Below are 19287 nucleotides of genomic sequence, written 5' to 3'. Positions count from 1 at the left end.
GACAGCCAACCCTTTTATAGCGACTGTCAGACAGTCTAGCCAATCAGCAGTCAGTATTTTCCCTCCAGAATGGAGGACCTGACTGAAGCGTTTGTGCTTCAGTCTGAGAATGTAACGTTTACCACATTATCAAAAGTGAATTATATTTTGTAGCTTTGGTTGTTTTATTTGTCTTCTTAAGTTTGCTTTTTTTGTTCAAAACAAAATTAATATTTAGCCCAAGGTCTTGTTTTGACCCAATAGATTCTGCACCTTGGCTTGCCCGATGCATGCTACATTTGATTTAGTTGTTATACATCCATTGATCTCCATGTGTAAAGCCATCAATTATTGTTGGAGGAAGGCATTTGCTGTAAACATTGATTTTTCTAGACAGAATGCTATTAGGATTTCATTTCATATACTGTACTAAGACCAAATCCAAATGTTGATCTACTTCCAATTTTGGGACTCATTCTTCTCTAATTAGTGTATGTCCTTAAAAAATACCAATGGTGTTGTGTCACCAAGATTTACAAGTTGTCATAAAGATATTTTAACTTCCTGTTTTTCCCCCATGTGAGTGGAGCATAGACTTAAATCCTATAATATTGATTTGTTTGCTTCAGACTTGAATGGAGATAGTTTCATTCTTTGTGGGGTGGTAAATGATGGCCTTTAATTACACATTGGAGAATGGTCATGTAGAAAAATCATTATGAAAACTTTATTTAGTGTGCAGCTAAACTATTAGATAATTGTTAAAATAGATGGAATAAACATACAGTCGCAAGCTTTATTAACCACAGTTAATTTATGTTTTATTTTAGATGCCCTAGAACTGAACTGAGTATGACAAATGTGTCTGGTCACCTAGAGCTGTTTCAGTAACCATGACAACTCGGTTCCTGGACTGCTGCCATTTTATTCCATTCTGGATTTATGAATTCTCAGTTTGTGTTTTCTTATTGTGCTGCTATCTCCCTTCCTCATTCTTCTGACATAATATTGTATGTCTCTTTTATGAAAAGGCAAGCTGATAAAGCTCCTTTACCAGATTTTTATAAGCTCTAGCAAGAAGAAATATTTTTCTTTCTTCTTTAATGATGTAGCAATCCCTGTTTTTTCCAGAAGTGCAATGATTTCCCAAGATCAGTTAGGCAGTAAGTGATGAAGATGTCCAAGTGTGGATTTTGGCCCATGTATTGCATAGGATTTCAGCTTCTAAAAATTGGGATTGGAAGTCAGGGTTGGCCCATGCCATATCGATTCTTGAATAGGATTTTTGCAAATGTGAAAAAAAGGTGTAGGCTTTAGTATAGAGCTGTTGGATACGCCAGACATCCATCAGTTGGAATTTGTTCACCATTACATTCAAAGATTCTGGTAGGAGTTTTCTCATTTTCCTTTTGTTTTGGCCCTTATGGTCTAGGTTTCTATCTGTAATTGAATTAAAATCTTCAATTAGTAATAATTTATCACTTTTTGTATCTAATATCGATTTATGAATTTTAGTAAAGAAAGCTAATTGATTCGTATTTGGGGCATAAATGTTTACAATAATTGCAGATTTACATCCTATAGTAATTTGAGTTATGAGATATCTACCATCTTCGTCATTGTAAATTAGTTTAGGGTTAACCCACGATTTAATGTAATTCACTACCCTCCTTTTTTTGACTGGGGCTGATCTGACGAAACATGCACCCAAGTTTGGACATTGTTGGAGATGACTTTGATCTTCCAAGTGTGGTTTTTGAATGGCATCTTATCTCCAATAGTTCCAAAAAATTTCCACATCAGTTCTCATATATTGCTTCTATTGGTAGACCAGTGATGACGAACCTATGGCACAGGTGCCACAGGTAGCATGTGGAGCCATATCCACTGGCACACGAGCTGTTGCCCTAGCTCAGCTCCAATGTGCATATGCGTGCCAGCCAGCTGATTTTTGGCTCGCCCAGAGGATCTAGGAGGGCATTTTTGGCTTCCAGAGAGTCTCCGGGGAGATGGGAGAGGGCATTTTTGCCTCTAGAGTCTGGAGAGGGTGAAAAACAGGCCTACCGGGCCCACCAGTTTGGGAAATGGGCTGTTTCAGGCCTTCAGAGGGCCTCTGGCGGGGTGGGTGAGGTCATTTTTGCCATTCCCAGGCACTGAATTATGGGTGTGGGCACTTGCGCATGTGCAATAGCACATACACATGCACTTTTGGCACCCAAGGAAAAAAAGGTTCATTATCACTGGGTTAGACATTGTGATGGTCTTGTTGAATTCCCCCATTCTCTCCGCACACTCATTCCTGTTCCACTTTTTCATCTTTCTTCAAATCAATTTTCCATTGCATCTGGCTTAAGGGAACAATGGTCACACAAAGTAAAGAATAAGTAAAACCTTTTGCCAGAATTGACATAAAATCCTGGCTTATTCAGAAGTGGTAATCCTGGTTTTCAATCTAGATGCAGTTGTATTTGTCAATGCTTTTATAGTTAAATCCAAATGAGGAAGACTATATACAAGGCTTGTTCTATTTTGGCTTTCCCGTATAATAATGAATATTGAAATTACTGCAGTAAAGAAGTCAAGCTACAAATTAGAGCATAAAGAATTTTAGAAAACCCAGGGGAGACTACTGTATTTTGTCTCCATATCTTTATGCATTGTAATAGTAGAAAGATTAAGGACAAATGTACTTTTTCATTTATTGTATTGTAATATTTTTTTGTTTCCCACATTAATTTATATAGTTATTTGTAAGCATAATCTGTGAACTCAGAATATGTAAAATAGGGTTAATGGTTTTGCAAGGTTCGCAGGACATAATCATAACAATTTCTTTTCACAAAATAGCTAAAGCAAATCTAGTTTAGGGTATTGTTTGAACCAGCCAATAATATGCATGCAAAATCTCTAGATATAAAAAAAGAAAGCCAATATATTAAAGAAGCAGGCCTACAATAATTCAGGACTTGGATCTATACAATTTACCAGTGTCTGGAGGCTGTTAGGGTCTGGATGAGTGTTAATAGGCTCAGATTCAACCCCGACAAGACGGAGTGGCTGTGGGTTCTGCCTCCCAAGGACACTTCCATCTGTCCATCCATTACTCGGGGGGGGGACTTTTGACCCCCCTCAGAGAGGGTTTGCAACTTGGGCGTCCTCCTTGATCCATAGCTGACTTTGGAACTATTTGGAATGAGAGTCTCTACTCACAGTTGCTCCTGCCCTTATAACCTTGAGGTTCAACAACTGCAATGCTCTCTACCTTTGTAGAGTGTTTGGAAACTACAAATCGTTCAAAATGCAGCCACCCAAGCAATCATGGGCCTTCCTAGGCATGCCCATGTTTCTCCAACACTCTGTGGACTGCATTGGCTGCTGATTGGTTCCCAGGCACAATTCAAAGTGTTGGTAGTGACCTATAAAGCCCTACATGGCATCAGGCCAGATTACTTACGGGACCACCTTTTGCCGTATGTCCCAGTGACTGGTTAGGTCCCACAGAGTCGGCCTTTTCCAGGTCCCGTCAACTAGACAATGTAGTTTGGCAGGGCATAGGGGAAGAGCCTTCTGTCTGGGGGCCCTGACCTTCTGGAATCACCCCCCCCCCGGAGATTCACACTGCCCCCACCCTCCTCACCTTCCAGAAGAGTCTTAAGACTCATCAATGTCACCAGGCTTGGGACAATTAGATCTCAGCCCCCTGGCCAACAAATGTTTGTATGGCTGTTGTCTAAATAGGTATGATTGATTTTTAACCCAACTGGGGATTTTAGATTAAGCAGTTTTAATTAATTGTATTTAGCCATTACATTTTGTTGTTGCTTTTATACGTCGTAAGCCACCCCAAGTCCTCAGAGAGGGGCAGCATATAAATCAAATAAATTTATTTATTTATTTATTTCTTATTGTCAAATAGGATTTAGTATTTTTTTGAGACCTATTCTTGAGTGATTGCCATCATCAGAGATTCTTTGATTTTTGGGGGGAGTGGGTTGGTTGATTTTGTTTTCTGTTGCCTCTTTTCCTTATATTTCACCCAAGCTTAAATCAGCAGTAGCCCAATTGGATTTCAGGAGAACCACTAACATTTGTTGGTTCTGCAACAACTTCAGTGATAGATAGTATTTTCCTTACAGTAGATGATTGTTGCTGATGTCATTGGTTTTTTGCTTGGTACATTAAAGGGCAGGAAGATTTATTCTTACTGCTTTATGGATTTTTTTATGTTTACTTTATTATTTACTTTATTATAATTTCCATTTTTATGTTTGTATTATTTGTAAACCACGTACAGTCTTTTTGAAATTGTTGATACAGTAATGCTTTAATAAACATTTAAATAGTAGACATTTTTAAAATAAAAACTTTACTTTGTCCTTCAGTTATAGAAAAAAAAATCTTAAAATTATATCTCACTACAATTTCTCTTATTTTTTTATCTCTTCTAACTCCTACAGTAACATTGCTGGATTAGTTTTAAAATCCTGATCTAAAATCCTGGGTTTCCTAATCCACTTAATGTAACCCCAATCCCAGCAGATTAAATTAGATGTCGTATGACGAATAGAGTGGGTTACGAGTGACACAATCCTCAGAAATACAGGAAAAATACAAAAACTTTTCTACCTTACTGAATCAGCATGAATATGTCTGTTCTGAAACCTAGCAGCTACCAATCAAATTCCCACCCTACAACAATAATTTTATTGTATTTATTTGATTTTCTGCAAAGAACCAAACAAAACCCAACTACACCTATGCCTAAAAAAATGACAAGCTATTTTTCTCCTTGAAAGACCTGAAACCCAAGAGCCGGAAGGCATCGTGAGAAGGTTATCCCAGTGGGAAATGGATCTCAGGCTCCACAGTGCTGCCTTTTCTTGTGGTCTCAGTGCAATTTAATTCTGACTTTGCTTGTGTTTATATTGGACATTGTGAGATTGCAGAAGCCCAGAGTCGCTTTCAAACTAGTATAAAGGCTTGAATTATTGCACTGTATTGTATGTAGAATTACAGGTACAGGTAGTTCAAAAAGTTCAGTTAATCCAAAGGAGAAGGTATTTCAAGGAGCCTGTCCTCTAATGTATCTGCCTAGCTATACTGTCTTCTTTGGAGATACTGTACAGTCTTTTTCTAAATGGACCATTAAGGAAGGACTACTTTTACAAGTTGGGTGGCTCTGCTTTGGAATGCTCTTCTATAATCACGTTACTATCGGGAAAGCTATTTTTCCGTCAGGGATTTCTGAATGTTTTTATCAGCTTAATTTTAAGTATCTAAACTATTTATATTTCCTGAGTAATTTATTTATTGCACGTTACTACTTTTCAAGGCACGGGGTTAATGTAATGCTGTAATTTGGATTGAGACTTTGGTCATGGAATATAGCAGGAATATAAAAACTAATTAATACTGTTTCTCCTTCCATCTAACTCATTTTTGTTATGTTGTCAGTCTCCTGAGCACACTTAGAAAATTGGAGATGTCTGTATGTCTTTTTAGCAGTAATTATCACTCCCTATTAATATGGCCCATTCAAAGAATACAATTGGCAGCCAGGGTTTTCGCATATTATTATTGCAATTAACATTAAGTTGGCTCTTAACAATTCATTCTATGCTATAGTACTCAAAACTGGAAACCAGACTTTGGGGGAATAATCAACATATAAAAATTCAGGAATACTAAAGTCGTTAGCCACGCTTTGGAAATTATATGATGCTTCCTAAGATCAAACAAAACTGACCTACTAATAATTTACTTTTAGTTTTGTACATCATTACCTCTTGTCTGTAAAGTAGATATGTTTACCACAATTCTCATTTCCTTTTTAATACTTGCTCTGAGTTTTTTAAGGTTGTTATCAATAGATTTAGTGGCGGCTAACTAAATCTTCATCTTCCAATAAAGAGCTATTAAAGTAAAGGCATGTTAATTCTAAAGGGCAATACAAGTATGGGGAATGAAGCAGATGGAAAGAAATGGGGCACCTGTCTCCATTTACTATAGCAACCAATTCCAAATAATAGCTTCCCAACACCAGTAGCTTGTTAAATTCAGAGAAACCCAAGTAAAAGGCAACGATTCAATTAGCACCTCAGTGGTAGCACTACCTCCTTCTGCTTCCCACCAGGATGGGATAATTAAGACATTTCCCTGTAGCCATATTGCCCTGAGAGAGTTGTCATTTAAATGGACAACTACATTTGAAAATCTCTGTGATGTTCCACCTGAGACAGACGATACTCCAATCTTCTCTCATTGCATTGACAAAATGGTGAACAAGCAGAAGTAAAGGCAGCTGGGAAGACATGGTAAAATTGTTGATGAGGGTAAGAAAGTGACAAAAAGGGTTGGATTTTAGTTGTACAAAACTATACACTCAACTTCTCTAAGTATTTTGTAAGATACAAGACACTCTGGAGACGAGGAAGTTATAGGACAGTATAAGAAAAAAAAAGATTAAAGCTTACTTTCTGGGCTGCAATTATATACCATGATGCAACATCTTGTTATCAGTTTTTGATTTTGTTCTCATAATAATCAGACAGAATAGAATAGCAATTATTGCCAAAAACCAGGTCTATGCATGAAGTTTTAAATAACTAATGTATTGCTGAAGTTTATGCACAGGAATCTGCTCAGATTAACAGTTTACACCTGGACAGGTTTAAATGCGGATCAGTAGCGATGGGGGCAGTGGGGGTTGGACTTCATTCTTTTGTGGCTACATAAGGATTCTAACTGCTCATTTAGCTCATGTAACTCCTCCCCCTAGTTCTGCCAGTCTCTATCTTACAACTATAAAGGCATCAAATAAAAACATATAAAAATCCAAGCAAATAAAATAACTTTAAAATGAGTCAGTTCACATAACATTTGGCCTAGCAAGTTAAATGCTAACTAGAACAGTTGCATTTTGACCAAGGAGCAACATTATGAGAGAGGAGGTTGAATAAATTGCTTTAGAAATGGGATAACTATAGTTTGTCTGTGGCTAGGTATCTATGTGTCAGCCACTTGACAAGAAGGAAGAATGGCAAGTTAATTTCTTAAAGGGAGGGACCCTCCCTTTAAGAAATTAACTTGCCATTCTTCCTTCTTGTCAAGTGGCTGACACATAGATACCTAGCCACAGACAAACTATAGTTATCCCATTTCTAAAGCAATAATAATAATAACAACAACAGCAACAGCAACAGGAGAGTTGGAAGGGACCTTGGAGATCTTCTAGTCCAATCCCCCCCCCTCCCCAGCTTAGGCAGGAAACCCTACACTACTTCAGACAGATGGTTATCCAATATCTTCTTAAAAACTTCCAGTGTTGGAGCATTCACAACTTCTGGAGGCAAGCTGTTCCACTAATTCTTCTAAAAGTCAGGAAAATTGTTAGGTTTTTTTACTGTATATAATGAAGAATCTCACAAATATTATATTAACTGTCTTGAGTTTTCAGGTTAAATCAAAGGAGTTCACTTTTTAAAAACTTTTTAGGCTGGGCCCTTCACCTCTTCAGGTTCTTCTTCATGAGGCTTTGAAGTAGTAGTAGATTGCCATGATCATACTCTATTCCAGGTGGTTTAGTATCAGCAAAGTAGGGTCATTTTGGATCCCTTTGAAGGCATTGAAATTTATCTATGTATCTATCAATCATCTTATCTATCTATCATATATCTATCTATTAAATTTATAGGCCACCCATCTTACCTTAAGATAAACTTGAATGTTTTTCCTGATGTTATACTGTATATTTTTCTGTAGAGGTCACAAGGGTACACTATGTTATAAAGCTCATGTTGCTAATTTTGCTGTTCTAGTCATGCCCTCCTGCTCATTCTTTTTCTTGTTACTATGGAATTTATATGCCACTCTTCAGGACATGAGCGGCTAAGAATTATAATATGAAATTAGGATAGCAGAAATACAATTAGCACTGCTGACTCGTAATTTCTACCAGAGCGAGATAATTAGAACAATTTGCCCTTCAGCTGAGCTGTGAAATAAATAAATCATAAGTAATCTTAAATGACTCATAAATATGTATGCTGAACCTAATAATAAAATATTTCTATCATATGTAGGGGGGGAAATGTTGGAGAGAAATGATTCATTATATAAGAGGCTTAAAAACGCCTCTAGTCTGCAAAAATTAGGGAGAAAATAAGTGGCTTTTATCATAAGAGTTTTTGGAAATAAAAGAATTATTATAATCAAAGTTACTTTAAATAATGTAATGTCACATCTTTCTGATTTTACTTTTGAAGTTTGGTACAGCTTTCAGTGGCAGCTTTGGGTCCTGACTCTTGAGTAGCTGCTTTGGGTCTTGAAAAAAATGGGTTAAGAACATTTAAACAAATTGACCTTACCAGCATTGCTTATGGTATATTGCAAATTATTTAAGGTAAAAGGCTTTTATACCTGTTTGTCTGCTTTTCAGACTTGCATCTAGCAGCCGAATTAGGGAAGACACTTCTGGAACGCAACAAGGAATTGGAAGATTCTCTGCAGCAAATGTACACCACTAATGAGGAACAAGTACAAGAGATAGAGGTACTGTCAATGGAGCCTGGGGAAGCGCAAGCAAATAACCCAATAACTCAAATAACCCATTTATGTTTCAAGTGTTTATTAAGCATTGCTTTGAAAATATATGTAAACATTTGGTACGATTTAATTTAGGACAGTCAATTAGCAGTATCCACAAAGATATATGATTAGGGAGAGAGTGAGATGAAAGTTGCTGAAGCAAAGCTGGATTAAGCTCTGGAAGAACAGAGCAGAAGTGTTCCAAAGTGTTTTGTCACTATCCAGCGACACCCTCTGTCTCCCCCCCCCAAAAAAAAAAACCCCACTGGAAAGAAATTGAGTAAAGTGATACTTTTCAACCTCACCAACTTTTAAGATGTGCTAGTTGGAAAATTCTAGGAGGTGAACTCTACACACTTTAAGATTACTGAGGTTGAGTAGCACTGATGAAAGGAGACTTATAATTCTCCCTGGGATAATTCTCAATAATTTGATGTGAGGAAGCCCAATAAGAGAAAAGGTGTGTTGAAAGTGACCAGTCCTGATTGGGAAAACGGATGGGATGGGGAGTCCCTCATGCATCTCACTGGAAGTTTATTTTTTGTTTGTTTGTTCACTCATTGATTCATTCATTCAATTTCTATGCCACCCAATCCCCATGGGATTCAGGACGGCTTACAACAAAAGTTGAGAAGCATCTCAGAATGCTTCTGACAGCTTCATTATAAGACCCTGTCTTTTCCAGTCTCATGATGCAGGGTAGTTTTTTTTTAAAAGGTGAAAATAATTCCAGAAGGCATTTTCTGCTGCTTTAAAGGGATTTAAATTGGTGTGTCTTATTTGATTATCTGTATGAATGCTCATAATTAATTGCAAGAGGCAGAGAACGGAAGATAGTGAGGCTTTCAAGATTGAGATCAATTCAGGAAAAAGATTCCTCAAGATAGACTAAAGTTCAATTTTGTGGAGAAAAACCGGAACACAAGAATCCTGGTTGTATTTTCCCTTCCTTCCATCTTATATCCCAAGAAGGGAATTAAAGCAGAGTCAACTTAAGTTACTTTCTAAAGTTATCTTCATTTATTGGTCTTAAAACAAGTTTTTGTAACAGTTGTCAACATACCAGAGGTAGGTTTCAGCAAGTTCTGACCAGTTCTGGGGAACCAGTAGCAGAAATTTTGAATAGTTCAAAGAACTGATAAATACCACCTCTGACTGCCCCCGCCCTCATCTGTCCTCTGCCTCCCGAAGGATGAAATGGGGATTTTGCAGTATCCTTTCCCTGGAGTTGGGTGGGAATGGAGATTTTATAGTATCCTTCCCCTGCTGCGCCCTCCAAGCTATGCCCTTAGAACTGGTAGTAATTAAAAAAAAATTAAACCCATCACTGCAACATACGTTTTTCCTAAATTGTCTCTCCATAGATTCTACTTTTTGAATGAGAGAAAGGGTTTTTTTAAAGATAGATTGTTCCATTTGCTCATTTTTATACTTGTCTGGGCTACCCTAAAATTGATTCCTGATTAGAAACATTTTTAGACATTTAATTGATTTGCCTTCCATTTAATTATGCTAGTCTTAAAGAGGTTTGATTGGTTTGGTTGCACTTCTTTTTGTTTTCCTTTCTAGTATTTGACAAAACAGCTGGAAATGTTGCGGCATATGAATGAACAACATGCTAAAGTTTATGAACAACTGGATTTAACAGCACGGGATCTAGAATTGGCCAATCAGAAGCTTGTGTTAGAGAGTAAGGCATCCCAGCAGAAGATACAATGGTAATCATTTGTCTGATGGTTCCGATTGTTAGATTTAATATATTTTTTTGCTATCCCCAAAGGATCACTGGAGGGTTTTTTTCATTCATAGTTATGGACAAGAAAATACAATCCCCCTGTTCCCAGAGTTAATCATAAAGTTTTTAAAAATTGTTTTTCTACTAAAGACCAAATTTATTTATTTATTTTATTCGATTTTTTTTTAATGCTGCCCTTCCCCTTAGACTCAGGGTGGCTTACAACATGTTAGCAATAGCACTTTTTAACAGAGCCAGCCTATTTCCCCCACAATCCGGGTCCTCATTTTACCCACCTCGGAAGGATGGAAGGCTGAGTCAACTTTGAGCTGGTGATGAGATTTGAACCGCTGACCTGCAGGTCTAGCAGTCAGCTTTAGTGGCCTGCAGTACTGCACTCTACCTGCTGCACCACCTCAGCTCGGTATTATTGACTGACACATTTACTCAGACATTGGCAATACTCCTATTTGCCTCTGCAGCATGTTTTGCTGTGTTTCCAGAATGTGCATATATCTATAGCTAGCTAGTCAATCGGGGAAAGTGCAAAAATGGCAGTCAATCAATACCCTTCCTTGGATTTGCCATTTCTTCCCTGCATTTTCTTGGGGGCAGGTAGGAATGTTATAATGCCTTGGGTTCAAGGGAGAAGTATACTTCTGAGGAGTGTGTAAGTGCAATGAAGTGGGGGAGCAGTTACCTTGCAGTTTTCTCTGCAGTGACAGCTGAACAAAGGTAATTTATTCAGCACACAAAGACCTTGAAAAGCCCCATCATATCGTGGGGCCCATGGATATCATGTTTGTCTCGGGAATGTCAAAAATTGAAAGGTAGAGATTGCATTGCTGGCAGGTAGTGGAAAGAGCATTCAAATCTGAGTAAGGGGTTTTGTTTTCCAATCTTTAAAAAGATCAGCTATTGTACTTTGCAACTTCTAAATGATAAACAGAGCTGATTTCAGAAATAATAGGAGGACATTTTGTAGTTATATTACCCCTGAAAATATGTGTGCAAAGTAAAATTTGGCCCCAAGTAGAAAGATACATAGATATGTTCTCTTTTGAGAAGACCTGATATAAAGAAGAATATAGTTAGCCAACTTCCCTACAAGGAAAGAATTATATTAAATGGACATGTGAATAGGTGACTTTTCTTACCTCGTATGTTGTTTTGGGCTTTTCACTATCACAGTGCTATGTTCATTCTGTTTCCTGAAGGGTAATTTAAAAGTATTTCTGAATAAAAATGCTAACACATAAATTCCCACTGGAAAGCAGTATATCGACTGTGTCCTCTATAACAGGGTAGGATTTGCATGATGGAAAAAGCAAGTGTTTGAAAACGTATTGGGATGGGGAAGGGATGTGTGAGAAGGATCTGTTCAGCTCATAACACAATAGCAACTTTGATGATTTAGCACTTCTGAAAAAAGTAGGCAGATAGAAACATAGTTATTCTTTGTTTTATGCTTCTTTAAATATCTGGGGGGAAGCATGCATAATTAGTATTGAGGGAGAAAAGAAACAGAGAGAAGCTGACTGCACGTTTAGCTGGTTCTGATATGGGCTTACCTCTGAGAATGTAATTGCAATTTATAGGCCAGAATTGTTGAAGTGTAAAAATTTAGTTGAAGGGCACATATACATATTCTCCAGAGATGTTACTGCAGATAATTATAGGAGGAAAGCATAGGTGTATGAATAATATAACCATTTATTCATGCTGTGTCTGTATTTTATTTTATATAATTTAGTGCTCAGTTTTTGGTTTCATTTCTTTTCCATCAATCTTGAATTTATTAACAGCCTAACGGAAACAATTGAAGGACTACAAAATCAAGTTGATGAGCTACAAAAACAAGTGGAAGAACTGCAGACCTTAGACCAGCTGCGTGTCCGCCGAGAAAAAAGAGAAAGGCGTCGAACGATCCACACATTTCCTTGTCTCAAAGAATTATGCTCAAGTCCCAGGTATTTTGGATGGGGCAAATAGCACTTCATTTTTGTTAAATTATACTATTTGGCTATCGGTTAATTTATAGAGGAAGCCACAACAGAGTATTTTAATTTTGTGTGGACCTTTACCTCTGTCTTGTTCCTTCCCAGCCATTTCCACAATAATTGTACAAATAGTTGTTCACAACTATTCATAAGTGTTCTCAAATCTCCATTTGTTATATCAGAAAAATAATTCATCTTTGAACTGAATCAAAGCTTGGGATTTTTTGTGCTATTCTAAAAACAAGTTTTTTATTTTTCTCCACAAATTCCATCCACACATCAATATACACATACCTTAAAATAGTCAATGATATACATATACATACATTTTAAATCAATCAATCAATCATAAACCAGTATCCTGTTTTGCACTAATTTTTTGCTCCTTTTCATTAGTCTGTCTTTTGCACTCCCCACCTATACCTTTCTCTCCTCTTCCTACTTTCTTACTCCTTCCTTTCCTCCATCCATCCATCTTCTCTACCTCTTCTACTTTCTTCCACTTCTACTTCTCCTCTCTTCTGCTCTCCTTTCATTTCCTACTTCCTCTTTCTCCCTCTTTTACCTTCCCCTGAATGCTTCTCCTCCTTACTTGCATCATATTTGACAGATTGATATTTTCTTCCCCACTTTTAATCTAACAGTGTGCCTCCTAAAATTATTATTATTATTGCTTTATATCACTCGGTGCTTATTATTCTGTAATCAGAAAGTTACACCAACCTAATACAGTATTATTGATGTGCATTATTTCCCTAGTGCTACCTTACCTCCAATAAAAAAAGTCTAGTTTTGTCATCTGGGAACACCACCAATTAATTTCAGGTTTTTATGCCAAGTTAACCACTATAGCTTAGCTCCTGAGCCAATTATTGTTTCTCCTGCTTCTTGAGTTCAGGCCATAATGCTTCCTCCTCTTCCTTAAATTCTTACTCACCTTTTGTTTTTCTTAACCCCTATTTTTATCATAACTAAATGCCCCGTAAAAAAATTAACATTCAGTTACATACTTCGATAATTTTCACATTAAATCCTTTGAATTACTTCATATTAACGTCCTAGCAAAGAAAAAAAAAGCAAAATCAGACGATAATAATTTTCCAATACATTTCCACAAATTGTCCTCTTTCTAAATTTTATCTAAAAGACCAGGTTTAACCAATCTATAATATAGCTATGATTACCCAAAGGTATATCAAATATTTAAATGTCCTCGGAGAGGGGCGGCATACAAATCTAATAAATTATTATTATTATTATTATTATTATTATTATTATTATTATTAATTAAATATGTCTTATTCACTATCACTAGTAACATCATAGTCAAATGTAATAACGCAAAATGAAATGTTATATAATAAAGAAAAAATCTTTTTCTCCCCAACATCGATCATCCTTTTTTTAAAGTTTCCAGTCCATCTCCCTCTTCTCTCTCTCTCTCTCTCTTCTTGGGGGGTTCTGTCTCTCTTTCCTTTTCTCTTCTTTTTACAAATTAATTGTATAGGTCTTTCTTCCATTTTCCCAATCTCTTCCTCCTATTTCCTCCTGTTTTTTATTTGTCTCATTCAATACCAATATTCACAATCTGTTCTCTCTTTGTCAACCCCAGTGTAATCATAGATTTCAATATAGACATAAGTCGGTCCATTTCCAATAATCTCTTTTCTTTTATTGCTGAGGATCTTCATCCATCTGCTTTCCTTCTATTTTCTTCTCCTCTTTATTATCTTCTTGGTTTTTTGTTTTTTTCACTATCATTTCTTACTGTCTTATTTTCAAAGTCTTTGTGGTCATGTGGTTCTTTTTCTTTTTCATCTTCAGCTCCAAATCCCCAAAAATGTATCTTTAAATCTTCACACCAGTCTTTTAAAAATGCTACAAACTCCTCAAAGTCTCTTACCTTCATGTCTTCAATATTCTCCAAGTCACAGTTCCCCAATCTTTACAGTCAATTCAGCTGTTAACAAATATTATGCCACAACCTTTTTGAAGTGCTATTACATTTATGTTTGTTTCTCATTCATTCTGATTCAGATAAATCCAAGCTGTCTTCTCATACAATAACAAATTACTCATAGTTCTGTGTTTTCCAGATATCAGAGTGGTTTTCCTTATTCAAGGTCAACAGCTGTCAGAGAGTCCATTGACATTTTCCACAATGCAATAAGTCCGCCGACCAGTAGATGGCACTAACTGCTTCCCATATCTGCTACTCTATCCCATAATATTCATCTGTCTTCTTAATCAATTCTGTCAACAAAGAAATTAAAATTTTCTTTGCCAGATTGTTAAGCAACCACTTCAATTTTAACAAAGTTCTGAATCCTCAATAGTTGGGCATCAGTTCAGTTCCACCTCTTTTTTAAAATTTCTCTATCGTCCTCTGTTGGCTAGATAGCCACTTTTTACATTTCCTGTGCTTTTGTTCCTCTTTAAGTTTTTAAACAGTGCATTTTGGGCTTCTATCTGCAAAAAACACTCGCCAGCTTGAGATACTACCTTCTCACTCAGCACAATCTTATATCTTCCTTCCCAGGTGGCTTCAATCTTCAACAATCAATCCAGCCATTCGTGACCACCATAGCCTGGATGATAATGTCATTTTCCGTTGCTGCAGGCTGAGAGGACTTTATTGGCTCCAGGGGGGGGGGGTTTGCTATTTTTCCATCTTGCTGGCAGGCGCCTCTCTTTTCCCCCACCCCTCAGGGCAGTTCTGGCCTGGTTCCAGTTAAGCCAGGCCTCTAACGGCAGGAATATCGTAATTCCCCTGCAGAGTGTGTGGAACTCCATCTTGCCGCAGCATATGGCCGCGCCCTCTCCTTCTATTCTGAAAACTCTTAACTTGTTGTTTTTTTTTTAAATCTTCAATAATGAATTTAAGTTTTTATAAAATTTAGCAATTTGTTTTAATTTGCAGACTATAAATGCTCAGGTACAGAAAACCGATGCAAGAAAATACATATTTAAAAAGTGGGCTTAACAATAATTAAACTTCCTGTAGTGCCATTGAAAAGTTCTCATAAGGGTCAGAGGTGGAATTCAGCAGGTTCTGACCAGTTCTAGAGAACCAGTAGTGGAAATTTTGAGTAGTTCAGAGAACCACCAAAGACCACCTCTGACTGGCCCCACTCCCATTCTCTGCCTCCCGAGTCCCAGCTGATCAGGAGGAAAGGGGAACTTTGCAGTAACCTGGAGTGGGGTGGGAATGGAGATTTTACAGTATTCTTTCTCTGCCACAAGCCATACCATATGCACCAAACCCACAGAACTGGCAGTAAAAAAATTTGAAGCCCACCACCGACTAGGATTGTTTATACGTAGAAATCTCTGAAGCAACTGAACTTCAATTTCAGATAAACAAACCTGAAGTTCATTTCCCTCTCTGAAACAAACAATTAAATTGGCATTTGAAATGAAAACAAGTGCACCTACCATGTGCAGGGGCAGCAGTGCAGAACAGAGCCTTTAGATTATTTTTTATGTAATATCTCCCTAATTTATGCAAATAGAAGAGGCTGCTTTGAAATAAGCTACACTGTGCTCCAGTAATTGTTTCATCTGATGCCAGCAGAGCTGAATGGATAGAAACAATTGCTTCAGTACTGCTCTCTCCTGTATTGGTTTAAGGCAGTGTTTCTCAACCTTAGCAACTTGAAGATATTTGGACTTCAACTCCCAGAATTCCCCAGCCAGCAAATGCTGGCTGGGGAATTCTGGGAGTTGAAGTCCAAATATCTTCAAGTTGCCAAGGTTGGGAAACACTGGTTTAAGGCATTCCTCATTATTGCCTGAGTATTAGTTTCAGTGTGCCTTGAACATACATAGCAGAGGCTGAGTTCCTCTCACACTTGGAAATGCCTCCATTTTTGGACCCAGAATTACGGAGTACTAAAAATATACACATTTCTACATGCTTTACTTCATTGCCAAATGAAGGTCAGAAATCTCATTCATCGTCAACATTAATGGCAATTCAATCACCTTTGAAGGATTTTGTTGGTGTCCCATCTGGTTCTAGCAGAAACAGTTGAACAATCAATGAACCAATCAATAAATACAATTCATGGAGTTGTGGCAAACCTAATTACTGGTGTCCTTAGGTCCTAAAATTATTCTAGGGAAAATTTTATAATTATCCATTTTAAAATGTCCTTATCATACCTTTGATACATTTTACCCAAGGTGTCTTCAGGCTATGTATAACTTTATAAAATTTGCATTTTATAGATACTGGTTTATAATAATTAAGGGGCATTTCACTTCCCTCTTTCTAATCCATATATGAATGAAAGATGGGGGAGTCTGGTATTGCTCATTCCTTTCCCACCCACAAGCGTTTTTCAATGAATGAGTGTGCCACTTGCTTATTAAGAGTCAAGGAAGAATATATGCTGAATTAAAGCAGATACGATTAACTCAGCACTTGTTTTATATCCATCCTCCCAATAACTAAAAAGATTCAAAGGCACCCGAAGACAAAATTTCAGAGGGGAATTGGCCAGTCCCCATAGTCATGCTTACTTATTTTGTATCTCTCCATTGTCAAATCAGTGTACCAGTTTTTTTGGAAGGCTGGACAGCACATCAGAAAATCAAAACAAGGTTCAAGGAATATTGCCAGAATTGCTTTGTTAGATCTGTGTGTTTGATGTAAGAAAGACAATTAAATATTGTACAGTGCCCAGAACACACAAGGGACATAATGTCCTTTTGGTTATTGATGATTGAAATAATTGTTCTTCTGCTTAGTCACTATCCAATTCTTTATGGAATGAAGCTTAAATCCATAGCTTCCTATCTAATTCCAATAGCTTCCCATTTAACTCGAATAGCTTCCTGTTTAACTCCTCCTTTCTCCTTCTCTTTTTCAACACAGTTTAAATTTATACTCTTAAGTGAAATTGTCATTAATAGAGATGGCACCATATAAAGGAAAAGCAAGTAACATTCATGGGCATATTCCTAATAAGTAGGTTCTTTGTTAATGATCCACCTGCCAGTAAGAATCAATGTAGTTCCATTATTATCACTTTGAAATAGTACATCTTGTTACTACAAAAGTAATATCTTGTATTGAGAAGTACAGGATCTTAGTCACTCACTCAGAGTATAACAGAATTCTCCTTCTTTTAAGACTAGGGGCTCTAGGTCAGTGTTTCCCAACCTTGGCAACTTGAAGATATCTGGACTTCAACTCCTAGAATTCCCCAGCCAGCATTTGCTGGCTGGGGAATTCTGGGAGTTGAAGTCCAAATATCTTCTAGTTGCCAAGGTTGGGAAACGCTGCTCTAGGTAACCCAGCTGGCAGAAAGATGTCGTTTTCTAGAAATAATTTTGCAGCCTTTCACTCTTCCTGTGCAAGTTAAAACTGGTGTTTGAGTACAAAAGACATAAGATTTAGGCATCTGATGTTAGGGCTCATTTGTATGATTTGAGAAAGTATATTAATCTTATCCACCACCACCATCATTATTCATTAGAATGATAATGACTACCCAAGGATCTTGTTAATTTGCCAATCATATTGTCTTTTTAATATTAGATATGAGGATGCATTCCAGATCCATAGCTCTTCCATGGAGTTCAACCAGATGCCCTTGGAACGAGAGAACGAGCGGCTGCAAGCAATGGTAAATTCTCTCCGGTCCCAAGTTATCCAAGAGAAGCAGCGAAAAGAAAGAGTGGAGAGAGAGTATACCTCAGTCATCCAGGAGTACTCAGATCTCGAGCAACGGGTTTGTGAGATGGAAAGCTGCAAATTGCGCATTAAAGAATTGGAAACTGAATTATTGGAACTCCAGCAGATGAAGCAAGTCAAGAAATATCTCCTCAGCAGAGAGGACAACCTATCAGAAACACTTCTGGAGCCATTAAACAATACTCCTGAATCTGACTACATAGACCTCTCCGAGGAAGATGGGAGGAAAAACCATGAATCCTCCATGGCAGCTTCTCCGAACCATCCTGTCCGAAAAAGCTGTAGCGACACAGCCCTTAATGCCATTGTAACCAAGGATGCTGTGAGCCGCCATGAAGGCAATTATACACTCCATGCCAACAATGTACGCAAAAGGGGAATGTCAATCCTGAGAGAAGTGGATGAGCAATACCATGCCCTGCTGGAAAAGTATGAAGAGCTTCTCAGCAAGTGCCGTCAGCATAAGGACAGTGTACGTCATGCCGGTGTACAAACCTCTCGCCCCATCTCCCGTGACAGCTCCTTTAGAGACTTCCGGGGGGAGGGTTATGAGTTGGAAGAGCTCAAAACAATGGAGAAGAGCCTTAGCAAACACGTGGAAGCTGTAGACAAACGACTAGAGCAGAGTCAGCCAGAATACAAAGCTCTGTTTAAAGAAATCTTCTCTCGAATCCAGAAGACAAAAGCAGATATCAATGCCACCAAGGTGAAAAAGAAGACGAACAAGTGAATCTTCACCTGCACCATCAGCCCCGTATCCTTTTTAGACCAGGAAAAAATTGCCTGGCTTTCTGCCTTTGTGCTCTGGAAGCTTCTTATATTGAATAGCTTTGCACAGAAAGGGAGCCTGTTGGAGTGCCTGAGAATCAGCAAGAATCCAAGTCACGTTCTTTAAGTTGGTACTCCAAGCTGTCTGGCTCCCTGAATCTGCTGCAAAATCTATATGTTGTAGTTGTAGTTGGTATCAAAAGATGTTATGAGGATTTATTCACATCCTGCAGCAGCCGGAACGCCAAAATAAGAAATAGAGCCAACTAACCACAGCTTCACCTGTTACCACAGCCGCTCTTCACTTTTCTGCATGGAACATAGGATCAGGATTGCATTCCTTCCGATGACTTGCAGTATCCGAAATATAATTTTTAAAAATTAGTTTCCAAAAGCAACTCCTGAAATGCAACCTTTCCCCTGTACTATATTTTCACTCTGTTTCTTTCCATGAGAAACCCATGGAAAGAGACCCATCATCAGTGAGACTTTTCAATGGACAGCTGCCTTTTCTGAAG

General features: G+C 37.7%; 1 protein-coding gene across 2 annotated transcripts in view; it reads left to right on the top strand.

The window, feature by feature from the left end:
- CDR2L (cerebellar degeneration related protein 2 like) overlaps positions 1 to 18801 on the top strand; it is a 28833-nt gene extending 10032 nt beyond the window's left edge. The window contains exons 1-5 of one of the 2 annotated variants that reach the window (XM_070735950.1): positions 6232 to 6311; positions 8417 to 8529; positions 10135 to 10283; positions 12106 to 12270; positions 17846 to 18801. In XM_070735950.1, coding sequence (XP_070592051.1) covers positions 8491 to 8529; positions 10135 to 10283; positions 12106 to 12270; positions 17846 to 18731 — 1239 coding nt within the window. In that variant the 5' untranslated portion in view covers positions 6232 to 6311; positions 8417 to 8490 and the 3' untranslated portion in view covers positions 18732 to 18801. Of the gene's footprint in view, positions 1 to 6231; positions 6312 to 8416; positions 8530 to 10134; positions 10284 to 12105; positions 12271 to 17845 lie in introns of those variants that run through there. The other variant, XM_070735949.1, reaches the window with a different exon arrangement.
- Positions 18802 to 19287: the final 486 nt, after the last annotated feature.

This window comes from Erythrolamprus reginae, chromosome 2 (assembly GCF_031021105.1).
Source record: "Erythrolamprus reginae isolate rEryReg1 chromosome 2, rEryReg1.hap1, whole genome shotgun sequence".
Taxonomy (NCBI): domain Eukaryota; kingdom Metazoa; phylum Chordata; class Lepidosauria; order Squamata; family Dipsadidae; genus Erythrolamprus; species Erythrolamprus reginae.
This window is presented reverse-complemented; position numbering and strand designations above follow the sequence as displayed.